The 18,072-nt window shown below is 36.1% G+C and overlaps 1 protein-coding gene across 4 annotated transcripts; it reads left to right on the top strand.

Annotated features, from left to right (window-relative positions):
- The first annotated feature begins 338 nt into the window (after positions 1–338).
- On the top strand, positions 339–18,072 carry LOC147503994 (uncharacterized). Of its 4 annotated transcripts, none has more exons than XR_015192896.1 (4): positions 339–1,371; positions 5,832–5,905; positions 6,852–6,952; positions 15,211–15,622. XR_015192896.1 is itself a non-coding variant. In XM_086557109.1 (3 exons), the coding sequence occupies exons 1-3, from the start codon at positions 1,331–1,333 to the stop codon at positions 17,896–17,898; spliced, it is 510 nt and encodes a 169-aa protein (XP_086413235.1). In that variant the 5' UTR covers positions 419–1,330; the 3' UTR covers positions 17,899–18,072. The 4 variants fall into 4 exon arrangements, 2 of the variants coding, with proteins under 2 accessions (XP_086413235.1, XP_086413233.1); XR_015192897.1 differs by having other exon boundaries at positions 5,832–5,957; XM_086557109.1 differs by lacking the exons at positions 5,832–5,905; positions 15,211–15,622 and adding an exon at positions 17,531–18,072 and having other exon boundaries at positions 419–1,371.

Genomic DNA, 18,072 nt, shown 5'->3' with positions numbered 1-18,072 from the left:
AAAAAGCGGAGAGAGAGAAAATACATAAGGTTTATGATTCCATTACTATGATTCCCATGAAGGAGAGAGAGAAAAAGGAGGAGGAGAAAAAGATAGGGAGAGCATTCTTTATGTGTTTTTATTATTATTTTTTTTCTCTCTCATAGATAGAAAACACGTTTTAGGGAATCTGGGTTTTTCCTTTGGATTTGCTTATCCACACTTTTGTGTTTATGCAATTCAAGGGACTTACTAGAGTATCTATGTTTAAAACAGACCAAACACGTATAGAATAAAAACATGACTGCCACGTCACCAATTCCTAAATATAGACTCTCTGTCCACACTGCCCAAGAGAGCGTAAGGCTAAGCACTCTTACCTTATACGCAACTCGATACTCTATTTTAGCAAAATTTTGTGCAAATGCTATCGCAATCAGTAAAGAGGCAAGGAAGCTGCTAAACTAGTTTCATGCTTTAGAACATTTGACCATCCTCTTTATTGTACCAGCCGTACTTATATTTTCTGATAACGCACAAAATAACAAGTCTCCCTGGTTCATAGTGGTGGTAAGGTTGTTGGCAGATAAGGAGCCTGCCAGCAATAATTCCAAATTTTCACCTCTTACAACAAAAGAATATCGATGTAATTTATTAGTAAAGTTTTACAGTGGACATTTACCAAGTATTATTATATCTAATGTTTCTGATATATGATTCAGAAATACTACTTACTTTAACTTTTTTCATTTTTTAACGATTTTGTGATGAACAGAGAATTCTTCTCTTTTTCGTCTCGAGCTGGTTTCAGGTCCTTCTTTCTCTGTAATATTATTTGATTGTTTTAATACGGCTGTGTCTTTAGATTGATCTTAGTAATGACTAGTGAGTCTCTTTAATTTAAGGGGTTTCCTGATTAAAATTGTGGTTCTTCTGCAATGTTTCTTAAAATCTTGTTTCTCATAATATGTTAAAAATAATTGGTTGTAATGCTTTATTTTGTACTGTAGAACTGTAATGTTGTCTGCTAGCTCTAAATGATTAACCATTCCGACTTGGTATGATTGTAATGTGTATGTGTTAGGCTTACTTCAAAGTGTTACTTGGTGGTGTATTACAGCTGTTATGTGTATATGTGGATTACTTTCATTGTTATCTTGATCTCTTTGATGTGTAACATCTGTTAAGGAGAAGGGCTATGCAACTCATAATATCTGATCAAGCTTGAGAGTGAAAGAAACTAACAAAAATGAAGTTGGTGTGATTGGTAAGAGTTGGTGCCAGTTTTTCGACGTTAGCATTGAAGCTCTGGTATTTTCTGAATTCGGTTTTGGTGAGTCCTTTAGTCGACATGGTGGATTATGAGTTTGGGATTTTGTTGCACCAATATTGGTAATCCTTGTTGTCCCCTATGAGTGGATATGCTGATTTTTCTGATGCATCCTAGAGATAATCACCTCCAAATTAGTTACTATTGATATTAGTATTTTTAGGGATTTTTAGGAGTTGAGTCTAATTAGCGTTTTAGACGTACTATTTCTATTTTTGAGTTTATTTAATTACGAATTTATTGTTTTGATTATGATTTGAATTGTGTTTAGAATAGGTTTCTATTATCAAAGTTGTAGAAAGTTATAAATTGAGTTGTAGGCCTTTGGCCATGGTTAGAATTGAAGAATACTCCCGTTTAAGTGTTAGAGAAAGGTTTTCTCAGTTGAGTTCTTGTGTGAGAGCTCGAGTTCTTTGCCGGGAACAAGGTTCTCGAACGCAAAAATCAACATTGACTTTGGAATTTGGTTCCAAAATATTTTGGTCCAGAGATTTTCCGTGAGAGGACCAGAAATTTTAGATTGCTAGTTTTTAGTACCGGAACATGCTACAGGAAAAATGGAGGATGCTTTGTCTGGAAATTCAGGAATAGGACAGGCTTGCTACATGAAATTGTTTGTTTTTTATTTTTTCTCTTTCTTTCTTTTCATTTTTGTTTTTCATTTTATTTAAATACTAGTTATGAAACTGTTTCAAGAAGGTGTAATAATTAGAATGTACTTTTGACCTAATTCCAGTCTTTTCTCTTTGACCCAAACGTGGAGTGTGCTTTGTCTTCGAGGACTTTAGACGTGTTATTCCTTCTTGAGGTGTTTACTTGTCAAAGTAAGATTGCATATGGTTGTATCTGCACTTATCTCTAAATATCAAGGGGTTATTGTGGGAGGATGCCAAAATTCTGGATGGAGTTTTGATTGCAAAATGAAGTGGCTGACTTTTATCAAAGGTTTAATAATCTGGGAGTGGTTTGCAAAGTCGACTTTGTATATTAAGAAATTTTGTAGTGAAATGGATTGGACTTGAATAAGAACAATGCATATTATATTGGCTTGCCTCATCCCGGTGAAGGATTCACTAGCTTCTTGTGATTTCTTCATAGTTCAAGAGTCCAACATTGTGACGATCTACTCTCATCTCTCCTGTTCATTACAGTGGCAAAGGCTTTTTAACGTATTGGGCTTGCAGAGGAAAAGGGGGTGGGGGATATTTTGGTTCTGAAAGTACAGCTAGAAGATAAATGCTTCTCTCTATGGAACTAGAGTAGGACTATATGCTTCATATAATCATATCAAAGCCATTTTCTTATGGGTCGCGGTATTGACACCCCACTTTATGGAATTGTCACCCCCTTTGACCAATTCAAAGGTACTAGCATCCCTCCATTAATCACATAAAAAACACTCACGAAAAGAAGTTGCCACGAGATCGCACAATCCACGGCATCGGGTTGCTGCAAGATCCCATATTCCACGGAAAGTGGTTGTCGCGAGTCCTTTTTTCTTTTAATATTTTTTTAATAGCCACCGTAAAAAAAGTTAGTTGCCGCGAGATGGTTGTGTTAACTAAAATTGAGTCTTTGCTTGTGTTAATTATCAAAACTCTTTTTCATTAATTTGATTACAAATTTTTCTTATAACATATGAAAATATTTGCTGCGAGATAGCAAAATTATGTCTTGATTGTACATTTTTTTTGTTATGGTTTTGGTGTTGTTCTTGGAGTGTATAAAGAAGCTTTAAAGAAGAAAATGAGGTATCCATATGTCGTATGTATTCAATACGCAAAATTTGAAGTGAAAAAAAAACAAAAAATACAAAAAAATATTCCGAAAATCATTACTTTTATTATATGGGATCATGAAAATGCAACATTAATCTCATCTTGCCCGAACTATTTGGGCATGGAGGTTTTAAAGGACATATAAAGAATAACCATTATTTTTTTATTTTTTGCCAAAGGGGTGCCACTACCGCGCCCCTTTTCTTATGGTCTAAATGTTATGTTGGGCTTAACCAGAGTTAGTTTTGCTTTGTATAGAGTGATTGAAGTTCCTAATGTCCCATGACTTGTGGATATTTTGGGTGTTATTATTGTTTCTTCCTACTAGTTATTTCATACTACAGCTTGGCGTGTCCTGTTGGAACTGTTATCTTATAGGAATAGGACCATATCTTACTGGAACAGTTGGAAGATCAAACAAAAAGCTAGTCACCTGAAATAGGAAACTTATCTCAAAAGGACTCTAACGGAGGTAGGTAGGTATATTTTAGTCAAAAATATATTTTCATGTCTACAGGTGTGTCTCTCGGTTTTTGGCAATTCCTATGAGCGTTACAACTTGCAAATGGACTTGGGAACCACAAATGAAGCAAGGAGAAACAACCTTATAAGTTGGGACAAGGTGTGCATGGACAAGAAGATAGGAGGGTTTAAGAGACAAATATTGCATTACCGCGTCATCAGTAAAACCAAATATGAGGTGCAGGAACCACAAATGAAGCAAGGAGAAACAACCTTATAAGTTGGGACAAGGTGTGCATGGACAAGAAGATAGGAGGGTTTAAGAGACAAATATTGCATTACCGCGTCATCAGTAAAACCAAATATGAGGTGCAGGGTGCTACAAGGAGATCTGAACACCATATGCTTAGGAGAGGTTTACTGAACTACAATGAAGTGATTTTGATCAAGTCAAGTTCAAGATCAGTAACACCGAGGGAATTCCTTTTGGAGAAGTCATATATATGGTCCGAACATTGACTCCTAAAGCTGATGTCAATCCCATCTTCCTTAATCAGATTGTAAGTTGGGCAAGATGAGGGATCGCTTTCATGGGATGGGCGGAGCTTTTACTTGGGATCTTGGTATCTCGAGTTCTTTTAGTGCCACTCTCATGGTGGCCAAATATATTGTAAGAATATATAAACCCCACGAGATACGGAAAATATAAAAATTTGGAATAGCAACAGGCTGGCTCATTCAAACCTTGTGATGTTTGATTGAGCAGAAAAGATTTGCGGATTGAATCATGCTGATCTAAAATTCTAACTTGGGAGAAGGTTGGCCTACATTAGTTACTCCAAAAGTTAACTTTTTTATGAGTATGTGGGCGTGGGGAGGACTTTGATGATGGATACTTTCTTTAAGATGGATTAAGTCATGGCTGATAAATGCGGTTTGGCTAAAGAGAAGAAGAAAGTCTCTTCATCTATTTAGGTAAACCTCGGCTTTAGTTGAAGTATGTTAGGGCATGTTTGTTGCATACAGAAGTACTGAAACGGTGGAACATTTTCCCTTTCAGCAAGTATTATTGGAAGGTGCACCGCTTTTTTTCTTTCTCAGAATCTCTTATTTATAAATGGAAGTTGTTCCTTACAATCTATGTTACATGGACACACTATATTTGAAAAATAATCGGTATCGGATACGTATTTACGTGTCAATTTTTTATATTTCGTCGTGTTAGACACTTCGTATCCGTATCGAAAACGGATGCACATGTCCGTGTCAATGTAACTTAGCTTACAACCCGAGCAACTAGGTGCTAAACAGTGAAACTTCACGTGTTGTTGCCACCCAAATAATCCCATCACCTTTGCATCGCACAAAAGCCACCTTTTATGAAGACTTAATTCCCTTTTGTCCACCCAAGCAGCCACGTCACCATCGACCTGCCCTGAAGACTAACATCACGAACCCCCGGATGGTATTGAACATGGAGCCATAAGCTACTCAAGATATACCGTTCCCAAATGCTATCATCACCAGCGCAGACCCATAGTTTTAGATAATTTCACAAGTGAAAGCTCTCTTAGGTGACGCTAGTGAGGTTTGAACCCGCAATCTCCCTTTTAAGTGGATGGGTGCACAACCATTGAGCCAGTGACTCTGGTGCTTCACCATGCTCTATGTTGGAACATACGGTTCAAAATAAACTAGCGGATTTTTTGAAGACAAACAACTGAATCTTGAGCATGTAGTTACTATGGTCAGAAGGAGATTGCCGTTTATGCGCTTCAACCTCGTGTTGTTTCTTTTGAAGAACATGTTTACCCATTTGTAAGGGTTCAAAATTGGAAGATCTTGTATTTAAGTGGGATGCGGTGATTGATGCTTAGCCTATATAATTTGTAGTGTGAACCTCCAACACTGTACCACTATTATCAATACAATATAATATGTTGCTTGGCTGATCTAAAAAGAACATGATTTGCCTAGACTATGTTGTTTCATTGTTTATGTTGATAGTCATAAGTACACAATAGAGTGACATAATTAGATTATTATGTGGTAGAATGATCTAGTATTATAGAAAGATGTAGTATTCTGTTTCTATATAAGACAATTTGCAAGCATCAATAGAACCCCAAAAATAATAAGTATATATTCAATACACTGATAAAGCTAGGTCGAGGTTATGAACTTATGATTTGTTTTTTATGATATGTTTTTTGAATTTTAGATGGTATTTACGGTTATGCATTTGGACGAAAATTTTAAAAGTTTTATCTTTGGAGTTTTAGGTGATTAAGGGAAGTTGTGCGAGTCTCCTAACTAAATTATATTATCAGTGGCGGAGCTAGGAATTTATTCTAGGGTGAGCCGATTAGCACTACATGTTTTCATCGCAACTCAATTAGAGTGTACACGTATTTTTCTTGCTTTTCTCTTTAGTCTAATATTTGGAAGTCTATCATTTTTTTTTAATGCGAATCAAGCAATTGTTAGTTTATTTGTCAAGCTTTCAAAATCAAAATTATATTATAGTTTAGGTAAAGAATTTTTCTAATTTGAAAGAATGATTATAACTCACACCCACTGTACTTAATAGGGAGTAAACAAGATCATTAATTGCATAGGTTAGTTCATTAAATTATTTGTTTTTGTTAATTGATGATTTCTATAAATAAGGTGCATCTAATTGTATATACTCTCTTTTTTTTTTTGTCCTATTTTTGTTTTCTTTTGTCAAACTATAATGTCATATGGCTTATGATGGCTAGAGGAGTATGCAAACATATCATATGACAAGCTTACAGTAACACTACCATCTTTTCAGTTGAAGTATGTACGTGTGTAATTATACTCATGTGGACTGGTGTCTCAACTGTTGTCATGTTCAAGTCACAAACTAATAAAGTCCAAATTACTTTTAGACCCTTAACAAAAGGTCGGCACCCCATAAAATGGGACTAGCACTCTTTTGGATGATATATGTCATATATCATTCCGATATATTTATTTTCTGAAGAGAAAAATGGATGATAATAGAGTGTCTTAGATCCAAAAGGGATGCTAGTCCCATTTTATGGGGTGTGAATACCGCTGCCCCTTAACAAATAGCAGATCTAAGACACTCTATTATGCTCTTATAGGCAAAATTGACATTTCAAAGAATAATGGTTGTACTCCCGCCCTAATTTACCAAGACTAATTACTTTTTGTACCAAAACTCATGGTGAGCCGGGGCGTACCCTGGGCCCCTGGCTCCGATATATTAGTTTTGACAAAGTTGAGACTGATTGGTAGTATTAATTTTTCAGTTATTTGATTATTGAGAAGCTTGTGGAGTTGTATGAGTTTGAGGAGCAGTGGTCAAGAGCAGCTCAGATGCCAGTGGACTTGATTCGGACTCTGGAATCAGGTAATGCAAAATGCTTCTTCTTTTTGTTGTGTTTTTTGAGTTTTTCTAATTTTTCCTTTTGTCAATATCTGCAAATGCTCTTCAATTTTGTTAATCTTCTACTACTTCAATTTCAAATGACCGACTCAACTCATAGAAGCTATCTAAGTGTGTCCAAATTGGTCACTTTATACATGCTTACATATGTGGCATTTTTTTGTAAACCAATTGGAGGAAGCTTCAACTAGGATACAATATTGAGAAATTAGGTTTCACAAACCACAAGAGCAAAAAGGTCAATTACAATAAGTCACCAACCTTTTTGAATAACAATCGCTCTGATAAAAATAAATCAACCGTCAAACAATTTCTCACAATTATTTGTTCAACTTGAACAATGAAATGTTCAAATAAGTTCTCAGTAAAATTGTATTGTTGTTAGTGGAGAAGAAAGAGAAAAAGAAGATACGGCCTTAGTAGTTCCAGCCTCGTATCACTTCAATATATAGATGAAAAATAAGAGTTCACAATAATAAAAACTTCCTAAAATATTGGGTCGGGGGCACTGCCCCCAAACCCCTAATGGACCATCTGCACACAACGAAAGTAGTGTTGTGGGACATCTTCTTAGGGAGATGTTCTCTTAGAACTCTAACACTCCCTCGGTTAAAATTTAAAAAAAAACATTTTATTAGTCAGCACCGTTGTTTCCTTTTTCCCTCATCCTTTGAACGGTTCCCCCCTTTCAAATGTAGCTATAATAGTCTGTTGAAAACTGGGACAGCTATAAGGTTAGTACTACATGGCTATTTTTTCTACTCTGTGCTGTTGTTTTTTTCTTGTTCTTTGCTCTTCTTCTATGACAACGGGGACGTTAGAAGTACTGTTTTTGACTCGCAAACGTACCACATGATATGATACTGAAAAGGTAAAAAGGAAGGGGGTGGGGGGAGGCACATTATTGAGTCTATCACGCGGACCACATGCGTGGGTGACATGGAGTAGACATATTAGTTCAAGAACTCCTTAGTGTTCTTCCTATGTGGGAGTGTGGGACTATTGTACGTGTTATTAACTCATTTCAAGTGGGTAACTTTAGAGTCGAGTCTTACAAAGAAGGAAGGTGGCCTAGGAATCCTTGATCTTAAACTCCGATATATCAGCTTATTGTGGTCTAGTCTTCAAGGTGGCTTCTAAAGAAAACAGCTTATGGGTGAAGTGGACATGGAACCAGAATCTCAAAGGGAAGTACTTTTAGACCATGAATGTTCCAAGGAGTGTTCTTGGGTGTGGAGGGGGCATTCTAGAGAGAAGACCTATTGCTAGGAAATTTATCAAGTACAGTATCTCAAATGGTACTCATACCTATTTGGTGTTATGATACACCACTGAAGGTGGATCCAACAGCAAGAAATGATTTTACACTTCCTATGAGTACAAAAGTTAGTGAACTCATTACAGAAATGGAATTCAATTGTACAAGACTTACCTCAAAGCTCCTTGAAAGAGAAGATTCTGTCCACTGAAATCAATGTTCATCTTCCAGAAGATAGAATCATATGGAGTCCTAACCCTGCTGGAACATATACTTCAAAGTCTGCTTATGTTGCTCTTAGAATTCCAAGGGATACAGTGAGATGTTACAATATGGTTTGGGGGAAACTGGTGATTCCTAAACATTCTTTTACAGCTTGGCTCCTTTTCTCTGGAAATCTGCCTACTCAAGATAGATTAGTCCAGAAAAAGGTGCTACATTCCTCCAAGTGTTGCTTGCGTAACCCTAACTCAAGAGAGAACTCTAAGCATCTCTTCTTTGAGTGCCCATTCAGCAAAGCACTAACGAATATTGTTAAGCAACATTTAGGTTTACCTGCCCAAGCTTCTAATGGCAATAGGGAGTGGAATCAACTTATGAGGCTTTGTCAGAAGAATACCATAGAAATAGAAGTCTACAAAGTTTATGTATGTGCAGTGGTGAGCTATATTGGGAGGGAGAGGAACTATATGAGATTTAGGAAGGCGACTCAAGGCTGGATGACGGTGAGAAATAGACTTCTCGGTGATGTGGGAGTTTACTTACAAGGTCAGTTAACAGTAGTGAAGGACTCTATCCACCTTAAAGCTTTAATGGAGAGACTGAGAATAACAGTTGAATACAAAACTAAAGTGCCAGTACCATGTATATGGAGGAAACCTGAACCTGATACAGCTATGCCCAATGCAGATGGTTCTCTGACAGATAACAGATGTGGAAATGGAGGTATCCTTCGAGATGCTAATGGAATAGTGATACTTGTTTACATTGACACAGGAGGGCTAAGATCATTTTTATTTCAAGAACTTAGATCAATTCTTAATGGCTTAAAGGGATGTATGATGGTGAAGATTACAAGGTGGAAATAGCATCAGATTCTCCAAGAGCAGTAAGGACACTGAAGAACCAAGAAATAGCCCCTTGGCAATGTGCTAATATAACAGCTTCTATTAATGAACTACTTAGGCAGTTAGTTAGTGTAAGGATCACCCATGTACACAGCGAAGCGAATAGAGCTGCTGATAATCTTGTCTCTTTAGCAATTGATCATGTATTGAAATTTTTCGTACCTCGTTTGAGTTCAACTCTAATGACTATTGTTGAGGAAGTCTACATGAAACAATATATTTAAGATTTTAATGCAGGTGGAGGTCTGCCACAACCTCAATTATATTAAAAAAAAAACATTAGAGACTAATATCTCATTCGTCATTTAATGGTTTGGGCAATTCTTAGATCCTTCTGTTCCACATAGTTTGAACTTTGAAATGAAATCATATTTCCGACAAGTACTCAACCTCACATTTCTCTGCAATGCTATGTTCTTTTAAACCCTCATACTTTCCTTTAAGCTATTTTTGAAAGTTTACATTATTATGTATAGCTAATACCCAAGGAGGTTATTTGTTCTGCTGGGATTTCTAAAAGCAATTATTTAGAAGAGTCTCCAAGTAGTGAAACATGATGCAGACTCGTTGATTACTTCTTTTTACAATCAAATGAGCTAAGTTTTGAGGTTTGAGAGGTCCTCAAAATCTCTAAACTATTTTGTATACTGGTTGGCTGTAATAACTGAAGAGTCTGTAAGGTTTCACTTTATTTAAGTTTGCACATAATCACATTTGTAACTTCTTCAGTAAAACAAAGAAAAGGATCTATTGTCCTTGTTTTTTGAACTATTATTGTTCATTTACATTGTTTGGAGTTATCCTCAGTAGGCCCCCTTTTAATGAGCTTTGTAAGGAGTTTTTCACAGTTTCAATCTTTCACTTGCATGTATCCTTACAAAACCTGGAGTTGAGAGGCGATAAGGAAGAATAGTAGAGAAGTTCAAGTCTTGAATATATGTTTCTAAAAATATGATACATGGAATTGGGCCTAAGACTCTTATTCCAGTTCAAATACTTGTAAAGGAGCATGAGACTTGAACCAATTTCTAGACTTCTTTTTAAGTTGCCATTACGGTGCTGCCAAGCAGTGTTATTAGAACCCGGCCCGCCGGTTTGACTCCGTGTACTGTGGTGATCCGGTCACCAAACCGAGTTGGGTCACTTAGTAGATCATTTAAGCAATAAACCCATGTTGAACCCAATTAACTTGTTTGGTTTGTTTGCAAACCGCTCAGACCCGGACGGTTTAGACTTAACTGTTGATATATATGAACTTCTAATATATTAATAGAATTGACTCTTCACATAAGTTCGAGCTTATAGAGAAATTGGCAATTTAGTAGATTATTTAAGCAATAAACCCAATTAACTCGTCTGGTTTGTTTGCAAACCGCTCAAACCCTGGTGGTTTAGACCTAACTGTTGACATATATGAGTCTCTAATATATTAATAGAATTGACTATTCACATAAGTTTGAGCTTATGGAGAAATTGACAATTTAACATAGTAACTCTTGGGCTGGCCATAACAAATAGTAGAATTTATAAAATCTTATTTTGAGATGGTAAGATTCGAACCTTCAATAAATTGAAACTTGAGCTCTACCACTACGATACAACAACTTCTCTTTCTAATATGTGATGTATAATAGTAAGGGCATCTCCAATGGGGGGTGTAAAATTACACCTTCACATAGGCGTCACCTAGGTGCCATTAGGATTTTACTACTCCAATTGTAAATTATTGTAGAGTCCATAAATATCCACTCTTTATTGTTCCCAATGGAAAAGTGTAAAAAAGTTCAATTTTAAACTCGGATGTCACTTCAAATGACGTTTCTCTTTAAATTAAAGTGGGACATCACTTGAAGTGACGTCCGAGTTTAAAATTTTTAAATTGTGACTTTAGAGATAGATAGAGACGACACTCTAAGTGATGTCCGAATTTGTTTTTACTCAGACGTCTGTTCTTTAGAGATAGATAGAGACGACACTCTAAGTGATGTCCGGATTTGTTTTTACTCAGACGTCTGTTCGAGTGTCGCCCGAGATTTTTATTAGCTGATAGCGAAAAGGGGAATTCCCCACCTTCTTTATCAACTAATACTCTATTACCTACGGTATAACACCCCCATTGAAAAGAGTTTTTTGACATTTGGGGTGTAAAATTTCCACTCTATACGGTTTACACCCCCCATTGGAGATGCCCTAATATTGACAATATTTAATATTAAACATAAATAAAATACCATTTGAATTGAATTTTTTTAGAAAAACATAACAATTCTAGACTCCAACTTTGGTTTCTTGGGTGTGAAGGCTAGCTTCATGAACACTCCGCAGCTAGTAATTCAGTAACACATGTTTATTTTAGTTACTAGTAATATCTCCAACTAGTGGGTGGGTCCAACTAGTGACCCACTAGTTGAACCGACGACCCAATGACCAAGTCCCTTCGCTGGGTCCGATAATACTGCTGCCAAGAGTCTAGTGTTTTAAGGGCCCAATAATAGTACAAAATCATTTTGTTCATTTTACTTATCAATATGCAGCCTTAAGACTTGTTGCGATGCGTGGGGTGGAGCTTGGGGAAATCTGGGGGTATTCTCGTCATTTTATGCATATTTGGCCAACTGTAAACATGTCATGCCACGTGGCAGTGCCCTTTTAAATTGTGTAACTCTAAGTGGACGTAAGAGTGGCATTCAAGTAATCTAGAATGTTGCATCCACTTGTTTGGATGAAATTCTTACTTTTGTTGTTTTTGTGCAAATAATGTTCTTCTTGGAGTGAAAAATTATTTTGGTGTGATTTTTTTCGTTTTATATAAGAGTTATCAATTTATAAGTGTTAATTATGCATGGATGCATGTTTAATCTACAATTGTGGATAGAATTCATAATTGTAGTTTTTAGTCTATGTTACATTGACACAGATGTGTGAATGTGTCTCTATCCGACACGAATACGAAGTGTCTAACACAGAGAAATATAAAAAATTAAGATATATCACATACAATATGTAATGTAGATTGAAGTGACGGAAGCAACACTTACTCAAAATCTACATTTTATAAAACCCTAAAAGTCTCACCTTTATTGATAATCACTCAATAATTCATAACACACATAAACACAACTAAAAACAACTCCCTTAAACCCTAACCATAAGCCCTTATTTATACTAATAACAATAAAACTACAACTAAACTAGTGGGCTCACGGCCCATGGGCTTGACCACCAAACCTTGAAAGAAACGAACTAATGTTCTACATTATTCTCCTCAGTTTGAAAAGAACTCGTCTTGAGTTTGTATACGTAATTGACTGATGAAATTCACTATAGCTGATGCCCATCACTCTCCCGCTGTTCAAACGAATTCCACCTCGAATTTTGCCCAAATAATTACTCACAAGAAGAAGAATGCACCATAATGTCTGCAAGTTTGCAAAATCATCATATGCAAAACGATGCAAGAAGACAGATGCAAAGCCACCAACATGATTTCTCTGCTCTATGGGAGTACTACCACATCCCAAAATAGAAAATACGCATACCTCTAATTGTAACTTTAGATGCACATAATTAAAGAGTTTTGTATACTGAATATCAAAACCCTCCCAAACCGGATCAATATACTCAACAAAACTAGACTTATCTTCATACTTATCAAAGATTGGTGGAGCGCCAAATATAGGAGCTTCAACTCCTGCCAGCAGTCGAGCGGCGCCATCATTGAGGGGTACACCCTCACGTTCTCCATTAAGGGGAGGATCCTTGTTGGTGTTATCTTTTCTACCAATTTTGTTCTCTTTATCGTTTTCTGGATCTGTAGCTGTCAGAAGAGGGATTGAACTATCAACCTGAGACACATTATCAGTACTAGCCACCGACACCGAACCATTATTCTGTGGTGGTGGAGGTGGTTGTTGCATCTCTCTTTGGACTGGAAACCTTGCTTCGACGATCAGGTTCTGGAATATCTGTGTCATGTTTTTCATGCTTTCTTCTAAACGAGACATGCGAGTGAGGACGACTTCGAGTTGCTTTGTGATTCATCATAAATAACAATAAATATTTGGTTTTTTTTTTTTTTTTTCAAAAGAATAAATCGCAATGAACAGTAACCGGGTGAATAGTATCGTAACAGTGTTCGGTGAACGATGCTCCGTAAACAGTACCTCGATGAACAGTAACCCAAGTGAACAATATTTTCTGCACAATCTCCCAAAAATCAACCGCTCCGATACCAAATAATGTAGATTGAAGTAGCGGAAGCAACACTTTATCAAAATCTACACTTTATAAAACCCTAAAAGTCTTACCTTTATTGATAATCACTCAATAATTTATAACACACATAAACACAACTAAAAATAACTCCCTGAAACCCTAATCATACCCTAATCATACGCCCTTATTTATATTAATAACAATAAAACAACAATTAAACTAGTGGCTCACGGCCCATGGGCTTGACCACCGAACTTTGAAAGAAATGAACTAATGTTCTAGTTCTACATCAATATGTGTCTATATGCATCTAGGGGTGTCAACGGTCCTGTTATGGTCAGGTTCTTAGTGTTGTAAGAACCAAGAACCATTTAATTTTACGGTTCCGGTTCTAGTTTTGGTTCTTCATGGTTTTTAAAATTGTGGAACCCCATACCCATAACCATCGGTTCCTAGCGGGTATTTTCGATTCCGGTTCTTCATTTCGGTTCTTAAGAGATTCACTATTTATATATATTTTTATTGGTTTTATTAAAAAATGTGTACTAAAATTACAAAAATACCACACACAAATAAGCCATACAATAGTATGCAATTGGAGTTGTAAAATCCTAATGGCACCTACGTGGAGCCTATGTGGAAGTGCAATTTTACACCCTCCCCCCATTGGAGATGCCCTAAGTAATTATGTCATTAAATAATAAATTAAATAAAACCATATGTTTAAGGTTGTAAACTATTTTTTTTATAACATTAAATATTATAAAAACTATATATTACACTAATAAATAAAATTTATTAATATATAAATGAACGTTTCGAGTTTTTATATTTTATATTTTGATATTTTTTATGTTAAAAATACGATAACGTTCGGTTCCAATTTTTTTAGTACCCATTTTTAAACGGTTCCTATTTACAGTTCCGGTTAAACGGGTACCCATCGACACTCTTATATATATCCCCGACACGACACGTGGATACATATCTAATATGGATTATTTTTCAAATATGGCATGTCCATGTGACACTGCTTTTAGTTAAAGAGAATGCATTCTTAGAGTGGAAATCTACTTTGGAGTGAAAAGAATTCATTTGAGATGTGCTAATTTGGTGTCTGATGGGGGAAGGTCCAAAGGGGCTTTCAGGCGGGGAAAGAGTGATTTTTAGGCCTAATTACCTACCTAAACCCTAGAAATTAGTTTTAGGAGAAGTAGGGACTGGAATATAGAGGAGCTGCGAGGAGGTCCTAATGCAAAAAGGCATATTGGAATTGGGGACGTTTGCAATTTTCTGTTGATTACAGAGTATTTCTTTGTTATGCAGTGGGGAAACAGGCCCTCAGTTGAAGTTTTACGGTTATAGGTGGAATCCACCGCCAGGTTTTAAGTTCTCTGATCCTTCACGACTTTGATGGCTCACTGGTATTTGTACTTAATTCGAGAATATTCTTCCTGTAATCCATCCACAAATAATGCATTTGTAGTTGGTCCTTCTCTGATGCTGTGCTACCATGGTCCATGGACTATCTGCAACAGCACTGAGAAGAAACTTTGCTCTCATTCTTGTCTCTATTTCTCAGGATTTAGTTTCTAACACGTTGTGTCCATTGTCATTTTCAGTTACTGGGTTTGTTCTAGAGCTTGCCAACCATAAGTAATGTGATATTGCAAGTTAAAGTCTAGCTTGGTCTTGTTAGGTTGAATGGACTTAAAAATTACAATAGCGGGGCCAAATGAAGAAATTTCTACATGTTTTGAAATCAATTAAGAGAGTGACAGTGGAAGTTGAGGACTTGATAACCACAAAAACTTGAGAACGTCATGGAATTCGGTCCCGCTATTTGATGGAAGGTAACTAGTTCCTGTCAGCCCCCGATGAAGGAAATTGATTTGCTTGGTACTGTAACAAAGAAGTCATCAAGTATCAGGGCAAAAGATTCCGCTATTCTTTACATGGCTACTCTGATATTTTATGAGTCATAGACTTATTATAGATACACTTTATAAGAGTAAATAATAATTGTTTATAAAAGTAATAGTTGCTCCATGCGAAAAATCATATTGGACTTTTTGGCACCCAAAAAGAATAATTGAAAACTCAAACTTGAACCTGACCTCAACGACAATCAGATTGTTTTGAAATCACCAACCCTGCAAAATAGTCTCCAAATAACTGAAATAACCATGCTTAAAATTATCCAGTTTATTCGGTACGTTTGAAGGGGGTGGAAATTTCAGATATGAATACTTTTCGCGAAAATGTTCTACAACTTTATACTAGTTTCCAAAAGAAAAAAGGTGAGTTTAGAACATTGCGTATGTTCACTGAACACTTCCTTGTAAGTAATCTAGTTGGATGGCTCATCTATGTGTCAGGGACTAAGGGTGACTTTTAAACAAGGTGAGTTGACTTGTCTCAAGTGGTGCTGAAGGTTAGTAAGTGACTATAGTCACAACGTGAATGCTCTAATGGAAAACTGGAAAAGGAAATTCTATCACTATCCTACGGAAATAACGTCACTTGTAAATCAAAGACACTTTGTCGTCTAAAGGTAATAAGATATGGTGCTTAGGAGGGCCAGGCATTGTGACACACTTGGTTCAGTGAATAATCAGCGATGCATTCATACTATCAACTATCAACAACCCATTTTCTTGTCTTTGTGAGGGTTGAAGACTTGGAGTCAAGACGTGTTTTTATATATGACACTGGTACAATAGGACCAATTTGATTGGGTCACATACCATTTCATAGTCCTCAGTCACGGACGTGCCCTTCACTTCACCAGTCTCCTAACTCAAAATTGATTCTCTGTTTGATCTTAGGTGTATTTCACTCCCTTGAACACGCTTAATTCTTATTTTTCTTCTGAGAGAAAATGCCATGTCTAGTATAATAATATTACTATATCAGTGCGTTTGTGTACTATGAATCGGAATTGAGGAGTGGCATTAAATAGAATTATTGGTGAACCACCTATTTTTAGCCAGTTTGGGAGGCTAGGAATCTAATAGAATTGAATTCTAAATAGACTCCAAGTCTTTTTATGAAGTCTTCCATAGACCCATAATAATCCCATAGAATCGTAGACAAACGAAAATCTAAATAGGAATTGAATTTTGAAAGTTTGTCAAACACATTTTGTAAATTGGAATTAAATTCTATTCTAGTGGATTTCATTTCTATGGTTTCAACTCCATTTTATTCCTAATTAGTTTTCCCTCTCAGTTGCCCAAATACACTATATTTCTTACTTAAAACAAAAATCATTAAGATACTAAGATATAAGATATGAATATATGATGTGTTATGTCGTCAAACGTCAAGTATTGCCAAATATAATAATAGAGATATTACTATTTGTATTTTTGTAGGTAGTTGGAACTAGCTAGTTGAGAGGTACGTGGCATACTGGCATGTAAAACAAATTTCTTTCATAAAATACTTATCATATATGCCAATAGATATTATTGTTTTACAAAATACAAATAGTAATATCTCTAATTTCTTTCATATATATATATAAGAAAGCCAACGACTCACATATTCACATCCTTGCTGCTTCCCTCATCTAGTGACCAGCTTGAGAAGACCTTTGAAGTTGTGGGAATTGAGTAATGATATACCAAACTATGCATCAAGAACTCCCAACTATGAATTTATTCACCAAATCCCTGTTTCTGAAAAGGTCCCTCAAGTTCCTAGTCTCAGTTTCCATTCTTTTCTTCTCCTACTCTTCATGGCTCCCTTACTTCTTTCATACTCTTAACCTATATTTCTCTACCTTTGCACTCCATCTCCTCAATTATAGTACTGCTGTTGACAGGAGTTACATGTTCCTACTTTGTAATGGGATTCTTGTTTTCCTTGGTTTGATTGGTTCTTCTTCATACAAGACTGATGTTCAAGGTGAATATTCATATATGAATGATGTTGCAGACAAGGATATAGAAGTTCAAAGAGTTACAACCTTGGAGAATGATTTCTTGCAAGACGGAAGTGAAGTTGGGAATGAGTTTATGATCATCGAAGGTCCAAAGGAAGAAGAAACTCAAACTCCAAGAGAAGAAGAAATCCGCTTTTTTATTACCGACGAAGTAGCATATGACCAAGAAGGAAATGCATGGACTGGGCTGTTGGCTACCCCGGGAGAACAAAACAAAAGGTTAGATGATGGTTATACAGATGAAGAAGGAGATGGCTTATTAAGTACAGAAGAACTAAACAAGAAATTTGAAGATTTTATAAGAAAGATGAAAGAAAACATCATAACTGAAGCTCAACAACACCTTATTATGGTTTCATGACCATCTTCATGGGAAATAATCGTAGTGAATAGATAATTTTAATTTGGTGTTAACTTTGTTTCACTAATGCATTTCTAATTTGCTCTTTCCCATATACTGTTGTACACGAATCTTTCTTTTCTTTAGCTAAAATTTATCGAGGAAAATAATCTTATGGTATCTTTACTATTGTTA

This window comes from Coptis chinensis, chromosome 4 (assembly GCF_015680905.1).
Source record: "Coptis chinensis isolate HL-2020 chromosome 4, ASM1568090v1, whole genome shotgun sequence".
Classification (NCBI taxonomy): Eukaryota; Viridiplantae; Streptophyta; class Magnoliopsida; order Ranunculales; family Ranunculaceae; genus Coptis; species Coptis chinensis.
Note: the sequence above shows the minus strand (reverse complement) of the source record. Positions and strands in the feature narration are given on the sequence as shown.